The 23,737-nt window shown below is 39.0% G+C and overlaps 1 protein-coding gene across 2 annotated transcripts in view; it reads left to right on the top strand.

Moving 5' to 3' along the window:
• Positions 1–23,737, top strand: part of STK32B (serine/threonine kinase 32B) — a 169,569-nt gene that overhangs the window by 79,690 nt on the left and 66,142 nt on the right. For both annotated transcript variants that reach the window (XM_065634054.1, XM_065634055.1), the window contains one exon: positions 11,484–11,657. In XM_065634054.1, the coding sequence (XP_065490126.1) occupies positions 11,484–11,657 (174 nt within the window). The remainder of the gene's footprint in view (positions 1–11,483; positions 11,658–23,737) is intronic.

Raw genomic sequence — 23,737 nt, forward strand, 5'->3', positions numbered from 1 at the left:
TAAAGCAGGTTGCCCAATTGGGATTTTACTGTCTCCCCAAATGAAGACTCCACAGCCTCTCTGAGCAACCTGTTCCAATGTCTGATGATCCTCACGGTGCAGAAGTGTTTCCTTGTGTTCACATGGAATCAATGCATTTTAATTTGTGCCCATTGCCTCTTGCCCTGTCACTGGGCACCACTGAGAAGAGTCTGTCTCCCTCTTCTTTCTTCCTGCCCATCAGGTATTTATACACATTGATGAGAGTCCCCCTGAGACTTCTCTAGACTGAACAGTCCCAGCTCTCCCAGCCTCTTCTCATATGAAAAATGCTCCAGTCCTTTATTCATCTTTGTGGCCCTACACTGGACTAATTCTTGTTACTGGGAAGCCCAGAACTGGATGCAGTACTCCAGATGTGGACTCACCAGTGCTGAGAAGAGAGGAAGAATCACCTCACTTGGCCTGCTGGCAACACTACTCCTAATGAAGCTCAGGATGCAGTTGGCATACTTTGCTGCAGGGGCACATTGCTGGCTTATGGTCAAACTGGTGTTCATCAGGAACTCATGATCCTTTTCTGCAAAGCTGCTTTCCAGTCAGCCAGCCCCAGCATGTACTGGTGCATGGGTTTGTTCCTTCTCAGGTGCAAATTTCACCTTGTGGAACTTCAGGAGATTCTCCCTTTGTATGTCTGTGCTGACTACTCCCAATTACATTCTTGTCCTTCATGTATTTGGAAATGATTTCTAAGATTAGTTGCTTCCTCACCTTCCTAGGGATTGAGGTGAGGCTGACCAGCCTGTAGTTCCCCAGATCTTCCTTCTTGCCCTTCTTGAGCATAGGAGTGACATTTGCCTTTTGCCAGTCTTCAGCCACCTGCCATAGACTTCCAAAGATGTTTGGCAGCAGCCTTGAAATGAAATCAGCCAACTCCCACAGCATTCATGGGTGCAATCTATCAGGGCCCATGGATTTATACATGTCCAGTTTGTTTAAGTGCTCCCTAACCCAGTCTTCCTTCACACAGAGTCTTTCTTGCTCCAAGTTTTCATTCTGGGGCCTGGGATTCCTGAAGTCTGGTCTTACCAGTGGAGATTGAGGTGAAGGAGGCACTGAGCACCTTGGCCTTTTCCATGCCATCTGTCACCAGTTCTCCTGCCCCATTCAGCAATGGGTCCATATTTTCCCTACTCTTCCTTTTGCTGACTTGTTGAATCCTTTCTCGCTGTCCTTCACATCCCTTGCCAGACTCAACTACAAGTCAGTCTTGGCTTTCCTAACCCTGTCCCTGCAAGACTGGATAGCAACTCTGTGTTCCTCCTGGGTCATCTGCCCCCACTTCCACCCCTTGTACACTTATTTTTTCTCTTTGAGTTCACTCAGCTTCTCCTTGCTCATCCATGCCATCTTTCTGCTGCTTTTGCTTGATTTGCTAATCATTGGGATAGACCATACATTACAAATATGCCAGGCTTTGCAAGTTGAAGACTGAGCTGTGGACTTGCATCTCAAATTTGGTCCATGTTGTCACTCCACTGTTTCCAGTGAATTTTTTTTTTTTTTTGTCCACATCTTTCCCAAGATACTACCTTTCTTGGTGAGTCGTTTCCTGTATTGGTAGCGGGGCACTTGTTTGTGTGAGTCGTTTCTCTTATTTCTTCACCTACGCTGTCTATTACTTTGTTTGGATGTGTTCGAGACCAGCAGGGGACAAGGTAGACTAGTTGGCACTACACAGATAATTGCTACTGCTGTAGTGTCACATGCATATCAAGTGATATAAATTGGCAATGATCATAGCACAAAATTATAATGCAGAATTTGGTGAACATTTGATAAGTACAAGTATAGCCAGTCACAGCACATCTCCAACACAGATGAATGGATTTTAGACACTGTATTCAGATGAGAATATCAGCAAATCCCGAGTGCCTTCTATATATGTTCTTATTCAGTCAACCAGAATAGACCTCTTGCTTAATTGTGGTGTACCTACTGTAAAGAAGGCTTTACACACAACAGGAGACAGTAGAGACTTTTCTACAAACCCCTCAACAAAATATATATGAAAGATAAAACACTTGGGAAAAATATGATGAAGAATGAAGTTGACTTTGGACTCACAGATTGAAACTGAGTGAACTTGGTGAAAGCTGTTGTACTTTCTATGATAATGGAACAATTAAAATGAGCTTTGATGATATTGCACCCAAGTCTGCTAAAACAACCTGAACAAATAGACTGAGATATGAGCATATTTTGCATTAATTTGCAAGTCTTACTTTATCATTGGTTTAATAATATTTGAGAAAACACAGGCTCCATCATGAGACTGTGCCATTAAGTCTGCAAGTATATGAGCAAATGAGCCAGAAAAGTAATTAATTTTCTCCTGAAAAACAAATTATCAAAAAGAACTTTTAGAGATGGACCACTTGGAAAAATGGATCACCTAATATATGGGAATAAAAATGTTTTTCTACTTTCAATTATCCATAGTGGACCAAAACTTCATCTTATTTGTCTGAAATTTTCTAGACCTCACACAAATGTTTGTGAAGGTTTCAACTAATGTCACTCACCGTCTCAAAAGTTACCTCCTGCAGTGGTCTTTCTTGGAATAAGTTCATCCAACCTTTGCCTACAAGATTATTAAGTTTTGGAGAAGTATGATTGTTCCTGTTTTAGAGAGCAGAGCTGGGACATGACGCTGCTGAGCTCAGGAAGCGAACTAATCACAGTCTTCCACTACCCAAGGGTATGGTGGTGACGACATAAAGATGGCAATATCTATGGATGGTGAAAAGCTCTTTTGAGAGATATGCACTGAAAAAACGAGTGACAAGAGTGACATGGTGCAGCAAGAGAAATCCCAACTGGATTTAAGGAAAAATCTCTTCAAAACTCAAAGAGTGGTTGAAACAGGCTTCTTGGAGATACTGTGGAATTTCCATTCTTCGAGATTTTCAAAACTGACCTGGACAAGACTCTGGGCAACCAGACCTAAGTTTGAAATTAGCCCTACTTCAAGGAGGAGGTTGGACTCGTTGACCTACAGAGGGCCCTCCCACCTTAATTTGTTCTGTGGAAGTCTTAATGTTCTGTGAACGCTACTCAATGACAATGTAAAAGACGTATCTCTCACATGACTGTGGGCCATATACAAACCCTGGCTCTAAGCTCTTCACTCCCAGTCTAGAGGAACAGAAAACAGACTGAACAGTAAGAACTCTTTTTAATCCAGTAGATAACCACCAACATTTAACCACATGGTATCTCTACCATACCAGAAAGATACCATGAAGACACCAGCAAAATATCCAAAGTTATTGCCATAATCCACATCTCAAATAACCTCAGTCTCCACTAGAATATGTGAAATCAAAGGCAGAAATAAAGAAGCTACCTTTAGAGGGAGCAAAGCATTGGTTAATTAAAGCCAGACAAAGAAGTAAAAGGGAAACCACTGTAAGGCAAACCATCTCAAATGATCAGAACTCACAAATAACTTGAACACAGCATTGACCAATAATTTGTAGTTTACACATATAAAATACATTAACAAAGTTTATTTCATGAGGTGAAAGCAAGTGCATAGTAAAATAACAGACAGCAGTTATTTGTTTTGTATTTTGCTTTTATAAGTTTATTTCATTACTGTTCTCTGCTGTCTGTCTGTTGCATGGCTGTGTAGCTCATGATAAGCTGAGCCAAATGCTGTGGCAGTGTACATGGAAATAAAGAGCAGTTGTATTTCAGATCAGAGAGGGTTTGTGGCCTTCTCTCCTCAACCTCCTGGAGGAAGAGAAAGACTTTTCTTCCACGTGTGAATGAATACTAAACTGTCTCTAATTGACAAGCCTTAGCTGCTTGAGATCTAATATTAATGAGTGTTGGTAATATGAATATATGTGAATATATATGTCTGTAACATGTCTTTTATTACCTTTCTTGAGAGAGAAATTCTTGACATCTTTCAAATTCCTTTTAGGCTATTTTTTATTTAGTCATTATTCTTAACTCTCCTTTGTCCTTTGCTCACATCAGAGCTAAGCAGAATTTGAGAAGGTATTTCAAATAAGCATAAATAACTTAATTCTTTATAGAGAAGTTTTCCTCTTCTCAAAAGTTGGGTTTTTTACATAATATTGAAAGATATTTTTATATATTTATACAGAAATAAAGGAATTAAGCATCCTCTGTTCTTAACAGCATTTGGAGAAATGGCTCTCATCTTTCTGAGTTCGGTAATAAATGTATTTCCATTTCTTTGCAACACTAGACTTCTACTAAATATTTGCAAGCACAAATTGCAAATCCCAATAACTAATGCTTATCAATTTTTTAAAAGGACAAGAGAAATCTATAGATATGTAAGCCAAACAGACATTACAAAGGAACATTTCCAACATTCCTTCATAACACTTGCATACTTGTGTTTACAAAGTTCATAAATCTTGGGGGTTTGTCTCTGGAGGCTTGTCCTTGGCTGACAGAACACACAAACTTGACGTTACTTTGATTAGCTTGAACATCTCATGTTATAAAATACGTAATTCAAAGATAAATATTTGCTGTTCCCAGTCACAGCGGGTATAATAGTTTTCAGCGTACCTTTTCAGCATAGGACAGTATGTAACAACTCGATGTATGAATGAATTTGCTATTTTCAGCATCTATACTATACTATTACTATACTATTACTATACTATTACTATACTATATCCTATACCTACACAAACCTATACTATACCTATATTTTATTCTACCATACCTATACCAGGGAGTTTTGGACCTATATTTTTGTTCTCTGCCTAGCTGTTCAGCATACATTTCTTTGGCAAATGCCAAATTATCCAAGCCTTTAAGTGATATGTTCTTTTTCAATACAACAAGTCTTAGGTGAACTTGTTGCTGCTTTACAGAGGATGAGTATTCTGTAACATAGTTACATAAATTGGACTATTAAAAAACCAAAGCAAGGCAAGTATATCAAGAAATAGTGATAGCAGGATCAGTAACTATGTACACAGGGATTTTATTGCAGAATCTCCTTAATTGCAGGATATGCCTTACCTGTCCGTGATGATGATGGAAGTTACCTATAACCTCATAAATTCATTGGTAATATCTTTTAATTTTAAGTACTGTACACTATGTTACATTTTAGTGGCATACAGGTTTAATTTTTCTTTGGCAATTGAACATTTCTATATAGTATAATCTATAGCATATAAGCGTTAATAATTTTGTTAGCTTTTAATGTACTTTTTTACTAATTCCAAGCAGAAAATTCCTTAGATTTAGAGGCTAAAGCAGTGAATTTTTACTGATTCTGCAATTTCTTTTTTACTATCTATTCAAGAAAGTCCTGCTTATATTTCTCTGATACCTAATACATACTGCTTGTCATAAGTTACATACAGACTACAAACTGATCATGCACAACTATACCTAATGTAAAACCAGAGTAAGTCAGTACATATTTTGCTGGTAAAAAGTTATTCCATTTATATGAAAGCCAAGTAGAATCAGCTGTGGTAACACAATATTTCACATTGGTTTTCCAGCAGAAAGCGAGTCTTCCTTCAAAAGCTTGTCCTTTAGTAAAGGTCCTAGTTTTCACCTTTGCTGCATGTTCCAAAAAGGGTCCCTCAGCCTTTGGGTTTCACACCTTACTGGCATAGTTTTGTAGGAGATTACTGTAGGACTGACAGTCTACTGCTTTTGGAAATTTTGTTGCGAGACAAAGACTCTAGGAGACCTGGAGATCCCTGGAAATGTCAGAGCTTCAAGCCATGAGAGCCTGGTTTGGGGGTAAGGACTCTGGCATTTTCACTGCTTTGTGAGGTTTAAAGTCCACTTTTGAACAATGTTTCCTACAGAGAGGAAATTCTCATTGACCAACAGGGTTAGTGTTAACGTGGGTAATTTGAACCCTGTCTGAACATTCAGGACTGCAGCACCAGTGAAGCACCATAGGTGAAGCTTCTCAGAGAAACTGGTACATTCGCACAACACTGCTCAGGGTTGCTAGCTCGGGTTCAGGAAGCCAGACTAGACTAACTGGACCAGCCTCATACTGCCAGAGTTGTTAAATTCTGCTTTCACAAAACGGGCAACATCGCAGTGCCACAACCAACCTTGGACCTAGGTGAGACGGTTTTCTTGGATCTAGCTCAGACACCTGCCTGAGATTGCACTAGGCAGTCCAGATGCAGCCATAGGATTTCTCTGGAGGACACCAGTCAGACCAGTTAAAGAGCGCCAGACCATTACCTGCCTACTCTTTCTTGGACAAGCTGAACTTGCTTGTGGAAGTTTTCCCTGTTGGGATCTGTCGGTGTTTGAAAAGTTCCTCAAGGTGTTGCTCATCCAGGCCAACGTTGAGCAGCTCTGCAACAGAATTGAGAAGGGCTCCCAGAGGGAACCCACAAAGCACTGAGACAGAAGGCCAGTTCTTCCCAAGCCCTTAGCATTCCTTGTTTTGACTGCAAATGTAAGAACCAATACACTGCTACAGTTCCCTGTTCTGGGACATCTACACTGGAAAAATCTGGCAATAGTGGCTTCATGTCACTAAAAAAATTACTTCCTCCCTTTAATGCTACCAGGGGAAAACTGGAAAAGAACCTTCTTTAATTTTATAAGTAGGAGCTACCAAGGCTTAATCATTTATCATATTCAGTACAGAGCAGAGGCATTATCTGAATATCTAAACTGTGTGAATCTTCCTTTAACTGCTTACCTTAGATTTATGAATGTCAGTCTGGGCCTAATGATGAAAATTTTGTGATGTGTTTTTACTCTTGAAGTCATATATAAAATATCCATCATGATGTCCTTTCCCCCAGGTAATACATACAAATCCAGAACTTTGGATAGTGGGTGCCTTACCTGGCAGGATTTCAACGAAAAATGACCCTAGTTAACTAAGATGAAGGAATGAAAATGGGAAAAAAATATCTTTAAATTCATCCGTAACTGCTTTTGTGAATAGACAGAGATACAGATAATAAATAAAAATATGATAAAAATACAAACAAAAAATATATTATTGAAACAAACATACAGCTATAAATATGGAAATAAACTATAACATATTCAGAAAGTCCTTTGTTTAAATTTGTTTCCATGGAGGATTTTGTTCAATGGTAGTTTATCTTCCAGTCTGAAGATTAAAAAAATCCAATTCATTGTTACTAGAGGCATTATTATTTTATCTTAATTTGGAGAAAGCTGATTCTAATGCATTAAAACCTTTTTCCAAGCAAGAGAAAGCAGAGACTAGCTCTGTAACTAGAACAGTTTTCCTACAACTGGTTCATGACACTATTAAAAAAAACCCAAACAAAGAAAAGAAACAAAAAATTTTTTCCAAGGGATCTACTCTTTCATTTCAAGGAAGATTAAAATTTTATCTTTACAGTAACTTAGTAATGTATTATTAGTATTCAATATCAGTCACAATGCTATGATAAATTCAGCAGATATTTCTCAGTTACCTGGTTAACATAAAAATCCCCAAACACTTCTGATTTTACTTCAAAAACCAATCAGCTCTTTTGTATGTCATTTGCCTTTGAGCAGATAAGAAGATTACAAAAGTAAAATCACAATGCTTATTCAAAAAACTAATCTCCACTGGGCTGATTTGCCACCACCCCTCCCCAACCCGCAACAATATTTCATTTTTCACGTGGCCAATATTTCACTTGCTGTCAATTTCAATTCTTAGACCAATAAATCAAACCCACTTATTTCTTGAAATATTGAAAAAGCAAGAAGCTGAAAGGGAATACTTAATTTCTTGTGTAAAGAAATAATACTGGATTTGTATGAGGGAGAGAGACAGAGGACACGACTGCTTGTGACAATGACAAATGACACAGGTCAGGAGCTGATGCACCACGTCCTATGAGTTCTTAACATAGAACAGGAGCAACAGCATTTGGTACATAGATGCACAGCAGGACTTGCAGCAAGTCCTGCTCTGCATTCAGTAGCTTAAAAAATTGTAGCTGCAGGAGCTGCTTAGTGGAGTGGTCATCAGCTTCAGAGATGGTCTGCTATTTGCCGTGTCCAAGCTCCCCTCTAGGTCATAGGCACATAATTTCACTGGGACAAACTCATTTACCCTCCAGAAAAGACTCATGGAATGGTTTTGTTTATAGCACCTTTAATCACACTGTGGTCTGATCCAGATAGTTGGAGAAATGCCATCCACACGGGTTTGACCCAACTGGTTTGACTGTGAAGGGAAAACACCATTGTCCATGCCTATATGTCTATGGTTAGCATAAAGATGTGTGTCAGGTGCATTATAATTTAGAGTGGGTGAAAAACTCTGCTGATATACCGAACACACCAATCCACAGCATGTATTATTTCAAACTGGACCTATACAGCTCATATCTTAATTACACCAGTATACACAACGCTTCTGACATGATCAGCAGAGTTTCCACAGGTGTATATGAATAGAAATGAAAGAAAAATCTGACTCTAAGTGAAAGAGGAGAACATTAGAGACGTTATACAGACCTCTTCAAGAGTTGTGTCTCAGTGTGCATCATTCTAGCTTCAATGTCTAAAAAAACCTGGCCTCTGCCCCACTCACAGCTCATGACAGATTCAGCAAGGCAAACATTAGCCATACTTCTGAATGTCTGTAGCTCTGACAGTTTTTTTTGTCTGTTTGGGTTCAAAACATTTTATTCTAGGAGTAGAGTCATTCCTGAAAGCTTTGTACTTCCATTTGTAGGGATTGCACTTACCTTCATTTGTTTATCTTAGAGGCAAGGTAGTAGCAGGAGACCAATCATTCACTAATAGGTATGACAGGTCCCAGGATAAAATCCATCTTTCATCATCCCAGCCTGGATTCCCAGAGATGCCAAATGGAGTCCTAGAAAGTCCTGGAGCAGTGAATGAGTGGAGGTCAGTTGAGTCCTGAAGGAAAGCTTTATATACCTCCATACTGTTCTTTGCTCCTCCCTGTCTGCTTTGTGGTGAGTTCCAAGCCAGATAGATGTCTAGTCTGACCTAGTGCAGTTGCTTTTATGTTGTTACAGTGTGTGAGCAGAAATAACATGCAAACCTCCCTACCTGACTGCAGACATGCACTTCTATGCAAAGAGTATTATTTCTTGAGATAATGAAATTGGATAGAGTGCTAGCTCTTTCCAGTTCGACTTTTTGATGTTTCTTTTAAATATCCATGATTCACAGATGCACCAAAAGCTTGCTCACAAGAACAAGAAACCTGACATCATCAGAACAGATACACGCATGGGGTGAAAACCTAGTTCCCTCAAGTATTATCATTCGCCTGGATGTGGGCAAGTTTTCATGTTTATTTCTGAATTGTTCCGATGGCTCTTTTATGTAGACTAAACAGTCATGCGTACACTTTGAAACACTCATTAGTTTTCCAGAAACAGGAATAGCCATTGAATTTAAAAGCCAGGTCACCACAGTCACTCTTTACCCTGCCTTTACCCTCTGCCTCATGGTGGCTGAATCACTGAAGAAATGACTCATTTTCCTTCTCAAGACCAGAGTTACATCAGAACCATTTTTATTGACATGCAATTGTAAGATTACATATGAGGCCTTTAGTCCCAGATTAGATACAAAATTTCACTTATAGACTTAAGTAGAGTTTTTGATCTGTAACCTTTAATTTTGGAAATTTTTTTTAATATAAAAAGGACCCAGACAAAATCTATAGTTTGCTTTAGCAGTAACTAAAGGAAAAAATAACATCTCTTATTACATCTGCTCAACACTACAACTACTTAATTTAAAATAACAACAGTATCAAAAAAGAAAAAAAAACCTTAAATGCAACTAAATGTTTAAGCTTTCCTTTTGGAATTGCTCCAGGCTCAGTAATGCAAAACATTCAGAGTAATTTGAATATAATTGAAGCCTTCTTTTTTTTAATGTGTGAATTATGAAATTCTGAATCTCTGGAGGTGAGCGGACACCATGTGCCACCTATTTTACTATTTTTGCTTCAGAGATTTGACTTATTGAGAAGTAAGCTTAATGCAAATAAAATGGCTTTCCCCTCCTGGCATTTGGCAGGCATACAGCAATGCAACAGAAGAGCAGAATACCTAGAGACACTCGCTTCTCAGAACTGCGTTCGGAAAGAATAGAAAGCATTTAAATTCAAAACGAACTGTCTGTGGCAAGCCCTAAGCAGTGCCTCATTTCAGAAAATGCAAGCCTGGGAATGAAAGTGAAACTGTACATAACTGTCAATTAAAATAATCTAATATAGACTTTTCTGCCTTCGGGGGAAGGGTGGGCACAGATTTTCTGCAAACCCATTCTATTTCAGTTCTTCAGCGTGTATTTTACTCTTCAGGAGCATTGAATCACATCTGCAGCCATCATATATCACACACCTCATGGGAGGAAAAGTGATGGAAGAGGCACTATCATTGCAGATGACCTCTCAATGGTTCATATCCACAACTGGTATAAGCTAATATAACTTCACATCAAAATTAATTCTAAAACAACTTCTAAGAGAGGAGTGACTTCATATTAGAAATAAGGTATTCACCATTCCCCATCTGGGAGTTCTAAAATACTGTATCTTAGATAGTTGCATACAGAAATTAAAACCAGAGTTTCTGTCAGTTTATTCAGATCAGAAAAAAACAGAGCAATGGTAGTGTAGCCAAGGTAATTTGAAACACATGGAAATTCCTGCTTGCCCAGACACTATATATACACTATACATTGGCTGGCTACACCTTTGGATTTACAGAATTTAAATCAGATCAGAGTTTGGTCCTCAGAGTATTCAACAGGCAGTTCTGGGAAAGAGTCCAGAAGAATTAAGTCAGTAACTGTGAAAACTATAATTTATAAGATATAAGTTGGAGGCTGAAAAAATATGTATTGTCAGGCAGCAAAATTACAGTTTTATTTCTTATTGAATTTGGAGCTACACTGCAAGCTATAGAAAATGCTCAGCTAATAGAACATTGCATTTATTTACTGAATCTGGAAAATATCCCCAGGACAGCAGCTCTCAATCCTTCCAAGATACTTTCCATAGGCTCTGAGCTACAGCTGTATGTGTGTGAACAAAAAGTGTGTTTCAAAGCCTCCCATTTTATCACTGCTATTTAGCAAGCCACTTTGTCAACTGAACAAATATATGGTTATTTAAAAATGTAAAAACCTGAAAGCTCTTTTAAATCCTGTTTTAGTAGCATTCAGGTGTTAAACTACAGTTAAAAGAATCATGATAGTAGCACAGCAATAGTTCAAGCTCTGCTTGCCTTGAACATGCAGAGAGTCCCACGACAGTCAAAGTCTGGTCTTGGGATTGAGCCACAGCAGTGAGAAATCAGTGTATTCCTTCTGAGCAAATCACGGGGTTGCCATGAGCACATCTGCTTACAGAGAGTGACCCCAGGGCATGGCTGTGGCTGTGTCACCAACCCTGCAATCTCAGCTGTAACTCTTTCTTCCAGGTATTCCTTTCAAGATGAAGAAGACATGTTCATGGTGGTTGATCTGTTACTTGGAGGTGATCTGCGTTACCATTTGCAGCAGAATGTCCACTTTAATGAAGGAACTGTTAAGCTGTACATTTGTGAGCTGGCACTTTCCCTGGATTATTTGCAGAGATACCACATCATTCATAGGTGAGTGAATTCCATTTGAAGGAAGGGCTGCTTTCTTTTGGCAGAATAATTTTATCATCTATCTGATTACATGGTTCTGTTTATTCAAAACTTCTGAAAATTCTAAGGGTGGAATTTAGCTCTGAAAATGTTTTTGGTTTTTTTTTTTTTTTTTTTTTTTCAAGTGTTTTGTTTCTGCACTCAGCCATTCAGTAACCTCATATCCTTCTCACACTACCCTTTTCTTGTTTTTATCTCATACTACAATGTAGTTTTTTACTATGATCTGGAATATTGTGTCCAGTTCTGGGCCCCTCAGTTCAAGAAGGACAGGGAACTGCTGGAGAGAGTCCAGCGTAGAGCAACAAAGATGATTAAGGGAGTGGAGCATCTCCCTTATGAGGAAAGGCTGAGGGAGCTGGGGCTCTTTAGCTTGGAGAAGAGGAGACTGAGGGGCAACCTTATTCATGTTTATAAATATATAAAGGGTGGGTGTCACGAGGATGGAGCCAGGCTCTTCTCGGTGACAACCAACAGTAAGACAAGGGGTAATGGGTTCAAGCTGGAACACAAGAGGTTCCACTTAAATTTGAGAAGAAACTTCTTCTCAGTGAGGGTGAAGGAACACTGAAACGGGCTCCCCAGGGAGGTTGTGTAGTCTCCTTCTCTGGAGACATTCAAAACCCACCTGGACGCCTTCCTGTGTAACCTCATCTAGGTGTTCCTGCCCTGGCAGGGGGATTGGACTAGATGATCTTTCGAGGTCCCTTCCAATCCCTAACATTCTGTGATTCTGTGATTCTGTGAGTTCTCCAGAGCCCCAATGCTCCTGAATACAAAAATGCTGTAATCCAGTACCACTTCACATAACAATATCAGGGAAAGGTCATATAACCAAAGGCTGAGAATAAGTAATAATTTGTTTACTTGCAGAATATGCATGAAGGTTGAAAGAAGGAAGAGAGGTGATGAAATAAAACAAAAAGTAGAATTGAATTGGAACAGTGATAGATAGTGCCTCCTTTTTGCACTTCTTAGATTTCAACAATGGGTATTTTTACTGCCTTACAGCTGGCAATCATAGTATTCACGTCAAAGGAAGTGTCAAGCATCAAGGTCTGTTTGTTTTCCTCAAACAATTTGGCACTTAACTGAAGCAGCAGGGTAACTTATCTTTTTATGTTGACACAGCAACTGTGAAATTATAAAATTATGGACTTGAGCCTCTATTTTACTCTTTTTTAGGCTAAATTCAGGATACTCCTCTCTGATTTACAGTGATCTGAATAGAAAAATTAGTTTTCTGTTTTAACGAAGCTGGATGCAAGTTTCAGAGACCAAACCAAACTAAGCTGTGCCATAGCTCTTCTGGTGTCTGGTATAAAAAAATTCCTCCAAATATTTTAACTGAGAGTTTTCATCCCATCCACCTACCAGAGCTGCTTTGTGATTTTGCAATAAAGAACCAATAAAAAGTACGATCTGACTTTCTGAAGAGGGAGAGTCTGTACAAAATCTCTCTGATTTGAGATGCGGTGGTAGATGAACGTCCTGTACAAGACAAAATTCAAGCAAGCATTGCAACAGTTGTTTTGCTTGAAACTAAAACTCCCACAAATGTTGCAAGCAATTTCTGAAATTTTGTATCTTTAGCACACTGCTACTATTTTAGTGTATTTCCATGTATTTTGCATACGTTTTCCTTTCTCAGTGAATATTTTAAAAATAGAACTCAGAATTCTGGTTGACCTTTGTTTCTATGCCTTAAGAAATGTTCTTGGTGAAAAACAAATTGATGAGCATTTTTCTCACCCTCATTTTAATAATGAGACATTTTATGCAAATAGGCTGTCAAAACATTCATGAGAGAATCAAGTTCATAATCAAAACTTGTATTTTGCTAGAAGCCTGTGACTTAAAAATGTTTCACCGAAAAACCTGTGAAAGGTGGCAGATGTCTGGAGAGAATGAAGGACTGGATTGAAGTCATTGTGGTTGTTTACAGTTTTTTGTGACAGTGTCTGCATTGCCCTGGTCCAACTGTGAAATTGGGCAAGACACTTTGTTTTCTTCTGTATTACTTGATCAGGACTAGTAAGCACTCGATTTTGATTTTACTTAATTTTCCCATTTGCACTGATTGTAGTACAGAGTAACACCACTGGCTTCAACACTTGTTGACTTGCACCAAGACAGGGGAAGGTGTGGGCATCTGTAGCTGGTTGTTGGCTCCATTTAGGGGCAAGTTCTGGGGTTTGCTTTTTGCTTTTGCACAATACCAAAAGTTTTCACAAAATGAAATTTGTCAAAATACCTGTTTTTTAGCGTGTGGGGGGTCTCACTGGCTGGTTAACTGGGATTATTGCTTAGTATATAAAGGATCTGCTTCAGGACTCCGCAGTGTTATAGAAAAGATGTTTATTTTGAGGCTGGCAGACTTGAGATCTGAGCATGGTTCTCCCACTTCACTGCTTACTGCCCAAATCACCCAACTGTGACGCAAGGAACCTTTCGTCTCTCATCTTGCCACGGTAAAATCCCAAATGATCCACGTGCCAGTGAACACTTTATTTAGACAGGAGAGTCCCAGCACATTCTGCCTTCTGCCTCACCGCCACCTGGAACAACACTCTGCAGGACAGGCCTTCAGCTGCTGTAAATCTCTCTAGCAGGGCTGGCATCAAGAGCACAATGCCAATTTAAATTGGCTCAGGAGCTGAGCCAGCAGTGATGCCCAGTGAGGAGACTTGACACACCATCTCAGTCAGAGATGAAAATCATGAGCTAGTTGGTACTTATATCTCGTGGTAGCAGACCTCAGCAAAACCACTGTGACTGAGTACTTCCAGTTAGTGTTCACCTGATAACCTACAAAACCGTATTAGATCTTCCACTTTTAAATGAGTGCATTGGCAGCAAAAGGGAAATAAAAAGTTTAGTGAGTCACCGAGTCATGGAGGGAGGCCCCTACTAAATTTTGTCTTTGCTACAAAGAAAGAATAATTGAATGATTCATCAGACTAAGTAGGTGGATTTTCAAATTGCAGTATTATATATGATGTGCGAGTCAGGAACTTCACTCCTCCTCAATATTTACAGATGTATATGAAATGTGTTCAGGTTTTCATTACTATTACATCCGGTGACATGACAGAATGTTTTTTTCAAGATTACCCTGCAGCCCCAGGAGTTTGCTATAAAAGGAAGTGGTAATGAAGCAGACAAGAATTATCAGGTGTGTATGAATGGATGTACAGGTGTCGAGATCAATGCTATGCCAGTTCCCCTTGGAAATGCCATACAATGCCTCTGCATTTGCTGATGTGGTTAGTGTTGTGTGCTCTGAATGTGGCAATCATTTCAGCAATAGAAGTATTGTTTCCGCTGGGACAAAAGACCACTACTGTTCTGGTGTGTATATGAAACTTGTCATTTTTATTAACCACATCCATGTATATAAATTCCACATTTGTCATGCACAATCCTGAAATAGTGGATTTATTTATTATGGCACAATAATGAATTCTGTACAGTGTGTCTCGCACCTCTATTGTACATGTGTGCATTTACACAGATGTCCAGCCAGAATTATAAAAAAAATTAAAAAGAAAAGCTCTAAGTTTCAAGCTATGATCTGAAGACTATTCTGGGCAAATTTTTCATGCAAATTACACAACAGTTAATGATATTGCTAAATTGTTGGTCACAGGTAATGGCTACATCACAAAATACTATTTCCCCACAGCCCTGATATAATAATATTTTATCCACATTTCTTAAACGAAAAAATAATTCTTTCAAAGTTGGATGAGCGGTGTTTGTTATAGACCCTTGTATCCAATACACACAAAAAGGCTTTTAACAATTCACATGACCTTATTCATTCTCAAATGTTGGATTGAATCTGGCATTCTGCATTAGCCGACGTCAAGTTTCAAGACGTTATGACTAAACACATTCTTTCCAGTTCTGCTTGTATAATACCAACGAATAACCAGTTGGACAAAAGCTTTCCTATCAAAGGCTGAATAAACTTATTTTAGCCATGAGTAACTCAACCCCCTCTTTTCACGAATGTTGCTGTTCATATATTTCAATAAAAACACCTGCTTCCTCACCAAAGCAGGCTGCCCATTTTCATTCAGCTTGTTCTTCTAGCAGTAGCTTCAGTGCTCTCTCTCCCAGGATGCTCTTGCAGGTAGAGTATTGGCTTGGAGCAGCGCTGGCCCTGGGGTGCTGCGGCTGCTGCCCAAGTAACCCTCATACTGATAAAATCACATTTTCTCTTTTGAAGGGGGCAAGTGTTAACTGCATTGCCCTTACAACTTTTCATTGTTTGGCTCCATTGGTTTTCATCTGCTCAGGCAGGAGGCTGGATGTAGCACATGTCTGGAAAGGAAATTGCAGTAACCTTCCAGCACAGTTTTAGGATACTGGACTAGTTGGTTGATCTACATACCCAGGGCTTTTTATTTCAGTGGGCATTTTTTAATCCAAAACCATTTGTGTGTGTATGTGTACATATATAAACATACATATAAATCTCTGGTTGAAGCACAATATGATTGGAAGCAGTCTGGCTTGGTGGATCTGTACTGTGTGGCTGCTGTGATCATCACTGTTTTCCATTCCTGCAAGTTCTGCTTGTAATAGAGAGTAGCACCAGCAGCTATTCCAGCTCCAAACAGCTACTCAGCAGCAGTTCAGGGTGGGCAAAAGGTAATGGAAAATGGTGACAAATGAAGCATTATATTTTCCTCTACTAGCTAATCCACTGCAGAGTAAGGGTGTCTTGCTGCAACCAGTTAGACAAGATGCACTCATTGTTCAGCACTGCTGGGCTGGGCTATGGTGTAGGAGATTCCTGTTTGTTCATTGCTGTTGAGCCTTTCAAGGTGTCCAGCAGTCTGGTGAAACAAGATAATATGTCCAAATGATTAGACTATTCTTTAAAATTGACATTCCCAGTCTCACTTATCATACACTAAAAGAATAAACTCTAATTTCAAATGTTCCCTTCATAACACTGTCTATTTAGAATGTAAGCAGTAAATAGGTTTGGGAATTATTTGAAAATGGAGAATTTGCCCTTTGTTTTTTTTTTCTCACAGGTGTCACAGGCAGAGTAGTGCCAGCCTGAGCTTTACCAGGACATACTAAAAGGACACAGTTCCTCATGGATTTCAGCTCATACTAGTAGTCTTTTTCTTGCTGGTAAACATGTGCAGATGAAGAAGAAAATGTAGTAGAGTCTGAAGTAGTTGAAAGGGGAAAAAATAACCATAATTTGACCACTATTCATAAGCACTACCAATCATCATGACAGGTCAAGAGGCCTGTCCATTGAATTTTCTTAATTTGTCTTCCCATGTCTCTTTCATATCTTTGTAGTATGTTCTTTAGATAAGTGCAAGCCCACATTATTTCAAAGGAAAAATTTCAGAAACTGAGCAATGAGTTATGTAAGAGAAGTAAATTAGAAAGCACATGAAAAACAACCAAAAAAAAGAAATACCATACAAACCATAAAGCATGGAAAACCTGATGAATGCTTATGAACCAGCACTGATCAAAAAGAAAGTGATTCACAAATTCTAGGCACAAAAGGTATTTAAATTCCAGTTGTGTCCTAAAAAAAAACTAATAAAAAAAAAAGAATTAGGTATAGATATGAATATGCAGGCAACAAGTCTTTCAACTTTTGAACAGAGCTCTACATCTACATGAACAAGTTAATTTTACTTCTGTTTGGCAGCAGTAAAAGAAAGAGTTATTTAATATACCAGATGACATACTGCAAATAAGTTGGTTTGGAAACACGCTGTGATTTCAATAACCAGAGACTAGATTACTAATGAAGTAAAACTACCTGTACTGGGGAAGAGACACAGGGAACACCCTGAGATGTGTGATGCTCCATTGGGTGCTCCAGTCCTGTCACTGGCACTGATAAAATCTTTTATTGTGGGCATACTCTAGTCTCCATCACTCAGGTGAAATACCAAGAGACACCCACCACACCCTCATTCCTTTCATACCCCCTGGCTGAAGGATCCTCATTAGTCAGCAGGGGATTGCTTGGTTCCTCACAATTTTCAAGTGAGCAGATGAAGTCAATCCTTGGTCCTTTCTTTCATCCTCATTCTTCTCATTATTGCAAAGTTATAAAGAATGTGCTTATGTGAAATATTTTTTCTTTAGACAAGGAAAACTCATCTCACAAGCTCTACATCATTTAAAATTTAGATGTCTGGTCAATGTTGGGAGAGGGAAGATCTGAACTGTTTTGTAGATTGAGCTTGGCCAACTATCTTGTGTTAGGTGACAACGCCAATGGCCAAAGATAATCTAAATTGACCTCATTCTAGGTGTTTGTTTGTTCTGTATAGATCTCCAAAGAACTAGTGTCCTTCACTAAAAGTTAAGTTCTGTGGTTGTAGTTGGTTATCTTATTGCTTGCTTCTTTGTTTAAAAACAGACACCCAAACAAGCGTAGATATCATCTAGACAGAAGAGTTTACAACATGCATCTAGAAGAAAGAGTTATGTATTAATTCTTACTAACTCTTCTATAACACAATTAGAAAGAATTTCAAACAATTTTATCTGAATTCTAATTTTTACATACTGATTTAAAGGTTTTCCTGAATCCTTTCATATTTCACTGTCATTTAGCTGCAACCAGCAAATTAAACAGGAAAAATTGTTTTTTCTAAAAGTCTAAAACTCTAAACTCAAAATACCACTAGGGATCAGAGTCACTGGGAATTGTGGATTTATATGTGTTTGATTTGCTCCTACTAGTTGCAACTTCATACTCCTCACTATCTGCTCTCTTGGATCGAGATCAAGCATTTCCATCGAGGGAATCAACACTTCATGCTATTCACAGCTAAGTATACAGGAACAGGAAACAGTGTAGAGAAACTGAGAATCAGGCAAATTCACACTCTGCCACATCAGGATGTACAAGTCTTTTCACAAGTGGGCAACAAAAAGCCACTGTGCAATCACCTTGCCTAAAGCTCATTGCTGCAGTGAGTGTGACAGTCAGCATCCTGGAGATGCCAGCAGGTTCACTGATGCCTGGGCTCAGCATACGCTTTTCTGTGAAGTGTGCTCAAAGGGAACATATAAAGTCCATGTAGATATTATACATCAGTCTGCCAGTTCCATGCTCTTCATTTCCCACTTTCCAATCACTGTAGCAAGGAGTACAGCATTGGTTTGGCTTTTTCATCTTCCGGAGGGCTTTCTTAAAGACCATCCTTATGTTTGTTTTGAGGTTACAACGACTTGCTTCCATGAATTGCTTCTAGATTCTGCAGAGTGCATCCTCACCTAAATGAGTTGTCATCACCTGTGTTACAGTTTTTCTTCTTCTTCTGGTTTCTTTAATAATACTTTTATATTAACTTACCTTTTAGGAAAAGATCTTATACAAGCAGTCTACAAGGCACATTGTATGTTTTAAAATACTACACGTTTCTCATCTCCACAATTTATTACCCTATTGATGGATAATGAAATTAAATGGCTTCCTTCCTCCCATCCCCCACTCCTCAGTATCGGAATTTTGGTCATGAATCGTTTTCAGAGATTCAGACACTGAAGCTGAAGATGCTGAGAGAATAGAAGCAGAGCTCTATATTTAAGAGTATCTCAGGTCTCCATCCACAAAACTGATTTGGTTTATGCTAGTTTTCTGCTTTAGTGTATTGATATTTTATTTGCGGCCAATGCAGTGAGACTGTTATCAGAGACATCTTTTCTTTCATATAAATCCATTACAAATTTCTTGGTGTTGCTTTAAATCTTCAAGTGATTTTATTGTACATATCTGCTCCCAACTTATGTATACTAGCAAAGACCATAGTATTGTTAGCATGTTGATATTATAATATAATAATCAAGAGCATTAAGAACTACATTTAAATAATTTTGAATAAGTAATTGAAATGATTAGGCACTACTTCAAGAGAGGCATGACAGTACCCACAGTAATGATCGCCTGGCTCATACACCAGTGCCTGCTTCACCCTTGTTTTGTGACCCTCCGCCTGCCATCCCAGGGTGGTGCTGCTGTCCCGACCTCCCAATGCCCGCTGGAAGCAAAGGAGAGGCTGAGCAAAACCTTCTTTCACCAGCAAGATCAAATTAGCAAAGATGTCTTGTTTAACAGGGGAGAGAACAAGAGCTGACACCCTCTGATACAACGCTGATCCTTTTTTCCAAAGCTTTGGTGTTAATGTTATATTAAAAGTATTCTCATATGTTTGCATCTTAGAAATTTCACAAAATCATGAATATATGCAAGCATATTCTCCGCTGAAATGCCAGATTTGCATGAAATGTGCTTGAGTCATTTTTTTTGTTCGTAGTCAGGGAAGAAAACTAAAATCTTTGGTTGAACCATGTAGATGCAGAAAGGGAATATGGAAAAAGACTCAGGCTGAGCAAAGTATAAACCAATAGCAGCATATGGACAATTGCTTCATTCTCTTGTTTCTGCTTTACTAGCTGCAACACTTTCTCAGCTTGGGTGAACAATACATACATAGAGTATTTTATCATTCCCTTGGAGATTTCCTTACAACATAAGTTTTGTTTAAATATATGGAAAAATAACAGACTTAAGGCAAAAAAAGCACATTTACATTATTTCCTCATGAGTGCAATAGTCTTCTGTATCTCAGGAACTGAGCAGATTATCCATGGTGTGATAGAAGGCATTTCATTAAAGGATATTGCAATTTAAGCTTCCTTCTTGCCTTAGAAATTCATTCAGCAGCTTTCAGTACAGCTTTGATATTTCAGGTGAGATGTGGTCTGTTTCGTACAATTTTTGTAACACTGGTCATCTGAAGGAGCTTCATCTTTCAAAACAAATCATCTAGTGAGCAGGGACTGTAATTAAGATACAGATTGTCATGACATTTGTTCTGCTGAAGTTGCCTTCTGGTCTTGTCTTTATACTCTATATCCTTTTTTTGGGAGCTCCTCGGGGCATTCCCTCAAGGTTATTTTCAAACTTTTCTATATCCTCTGTGTGTCTCAACTCCCTGGATGGGAGAGAAGAGAAAGCACAGCAGCTCAAATCTTTGATGGCCTATGACAGTCAATCCTACTGATGAGCCTCCGCTTCTCCCCACTTGTGTGCACAGCTTACACTCATCCCTCTGGGAATCTCCTACTGACCCAGTGGGGATAAATGCACTTTTTTGCAGCAGACAAGACAAGGCAAGCCTGAGAGTCAGCAATTGTGGTGCCCTTGCATGTGCAGAGCTGCTGTCGGCAGGGGAAGACCTTAAAATATCGTGACAAACTGGGACCTTGCAAGGTGGGAACCGCACCTGGTAGGCAGGACACTTTTAGTGAACCAAAACTTATTAAGTTGGTGAATTTAGTCATTCTTTACACTGATGATCAAAATCATCTTTACAGTCAGACTAACAAGAATGAGAAATAACCTCTCTCCAGTGACTACCAGTTTTTATTTAGCCATTTATCTGTTCATCTTGTTATACACATGAAAATTTGATGCTGTTCTGAGTGCAGAGGAGTTGCTTTCTAGTCTAATGATTAAAAAATAAAAGGCTGGAGTCTTTTTTTTTTCTTTTCACTATGACTATCCTGTGTCTAATCATTTTATAGTCTCACAGTTTATTTCAGTGATATTCTTATTGTGCATTTCACACTTTTTTTTTTTTTTTCAAAGTTGGGGGGTTTAATTTTGAGCACAGGCACTTTAGAATGTAAATATGAGTTTTTTATGATAAAACTGTTGGCTGTCTTTCTGCACACATACTACCTCTACTCTGCTGTCAGGTTTAGTTCAGATTGTAAGCATTTTGAGATTCAAACTATATTTTTCTCTAGCTTTATTCAGCCCTCAAACTTTGTTAGTTTTTATTAAAATACAATACTGCTTAGAGCCTCTTCTGTCTCTGTAGTTGTTATCATTCAACATCAAATGATGTGTGATGGAACTGGAACGATAAAAGACTTCGTGAATGATCAAAAACACCACCAAAAAAATAACAGCACAGAAAGTATCCATTTAACAGTGTCATAAAAACAAACTGGTCGGACAGTCTTACACTGAGCTCTGGATGTCTGGCCCATGAGTTCACAGTTTGAACCTTCAGTGAATGTGACTGATTTTTCAGCCAGCTGAGCAGCTACACTTCAGAGACCCAGTAGCAAGAATAAAAGGAATTAGTGGTAAGATAGACGGAGCTGAGGCTACCAAGAAGAGAAAGGACATCATGTCCTTGCATAAAGTGCAGACGAGACGCCCAGAAGAGCGCTAGGAGGGCTGAAGAAGAAATTGGGGATTGCAGAGTGTGGTGTGGGGTGTGGGCAAAGGAAACTCGCTGTGGAGAGGACCAGACTCTGAAAAACAAAATCTGGAGTGAGCAGAGAGAGTGGAGAACATGGGAGAGAGGTACCATGAAGTAGGGGGGTGCAGTAACAGGGGAAAGAGGGGTCAACGTCAGTGTATGAGTTCTGGCTGAGAGGCCTAAGGCTAACTGAAGGCTGAGTGGTTTTGAGTATGTCTCTCTTGGTCATTGTTGGGGTCAAACAACTTTATTCACTAATTATGAAAAACCTTCCTCTGAGTTCTGCAGATAAATAGGAATTAATACACCAGCATTAAAATTAATTTGTCTGTGTGTTCCTAGAAAAGGGGCTGATGCGGGGAATTGTAGTCTTACTTTTGTTATGTTGCTCTCTCAATTTGCTACAAAAATTAAGACATGGTCCTCTTTAGAAATATCAGATTAGCAGGTCTACTCAACAAGTGTTAAAGGTCTATTTTGAATGCAAGTCAATAAACAATAATCGACTTTTTGTCAATAATCAAAAATAATTTCTAAAAAGCTCACTTAGCAAGAGTTGCTGAGTGGAAAATTGATTGCCAGAATGCTGCATTTCTCAGCTTTTATGCTAATTACGTGTATTAGTTATCTAGAGTTCTGCCTTTGGAATCTATAGAGACTCACAGCTTGCCTCTTGAGATGATGCAGAATTTTCCCCTGATGGTGCTCCTTCAACTCTCTTCTGCAAACCTACTCACCCACAGAAATGCTCTACAGATGGACCCCAAGCAGACATGTGCACTTACATATTATAGAGAGTTGAACACTAATAAAAGTACCAGCTTATATTCCTGAGTCCCAGAGTACCTCTACTGCTGAAAATAAGAATTATAAACATATAGGCAAGAATGTCCATTTCCAGCCAAAAGTCTTTTATCCTATCGTTATTGTTTAGTGTTTGCTTTTGGAAGATACAGTCTCAAAAAGGAATAGCATATGAGATCTAAAGCTGAGAAATTGGATTATTAAGCCTTAGTTGTCTAGATTTTTGAGCATATACGTCGAACTACTGTAACTCTTCAGTTAATGGGAAGAATGGTGGTGCTCAGTCATTGCCTGCTCTTCCCTCCTAAGAAATACTTGGTAACCAGTTTCCCTACATAAGACAGGATTTTATCTCCCTGAGACTAAATGTGGCTCCGGTTGTACAAAAGCGACTCTGTGTGGCAGTGCCAGGTTCCCTGGATGCCACGGACAGCTGGGTTTGTGATGGCCACCTGTCTGGAGGGGAGCGAGGAACCCCTGGGCTCCTTTTGCAGACATCCTTCTCTGAACCTCACCCAGCTAGAATACCATACAAAGCCTCAGAGGAATTGATGCCACAAATGAGGAAGACATTTTATTTGATGGCACCAAGAAAATTCTTAAGACTGCACGGTATTTTAACTACAGCACAATTTATCATGTATGAAAGATTGCATCCTTCGTGCTGTGAGATGACGTCAAACAAGATAATGAGCACCAGAAGCGTGACTCCTGCAAGAGGCTTAAATACCTGCCTGTGCTTCTGTGATAACGCATTACAATAATTTGACTCAAGAACATCCCCAGTTGTTTTCATAATTTCACACAGCATGCAAGATGTTTCTTATGTTTTTGAAAACTTATGCTACAGTTCATCAAGATCTAAATGCAGAAGTCTATGGTTTTTTTAGTTGGCTGTCCAAGCAAGGGGATACTTAGTCAACACAGCCAATAGAATCTAAAAAGGTATTCAGC

The sequence above is a fragment of the Caloenas nicobarica genome, chromosome 4 (assembly GCF_036013445.1).
Source record: "Caloenas nicobarica isolate bCalNic1 chromosome 4, bCalNic1.hap1, whole genome shotgun sequence".
NCBI lineage: Eukaryota > Metazoa > Chordata > Aves > Columbiformes > Columbidae > Caloenas > Caloenas nicobarica.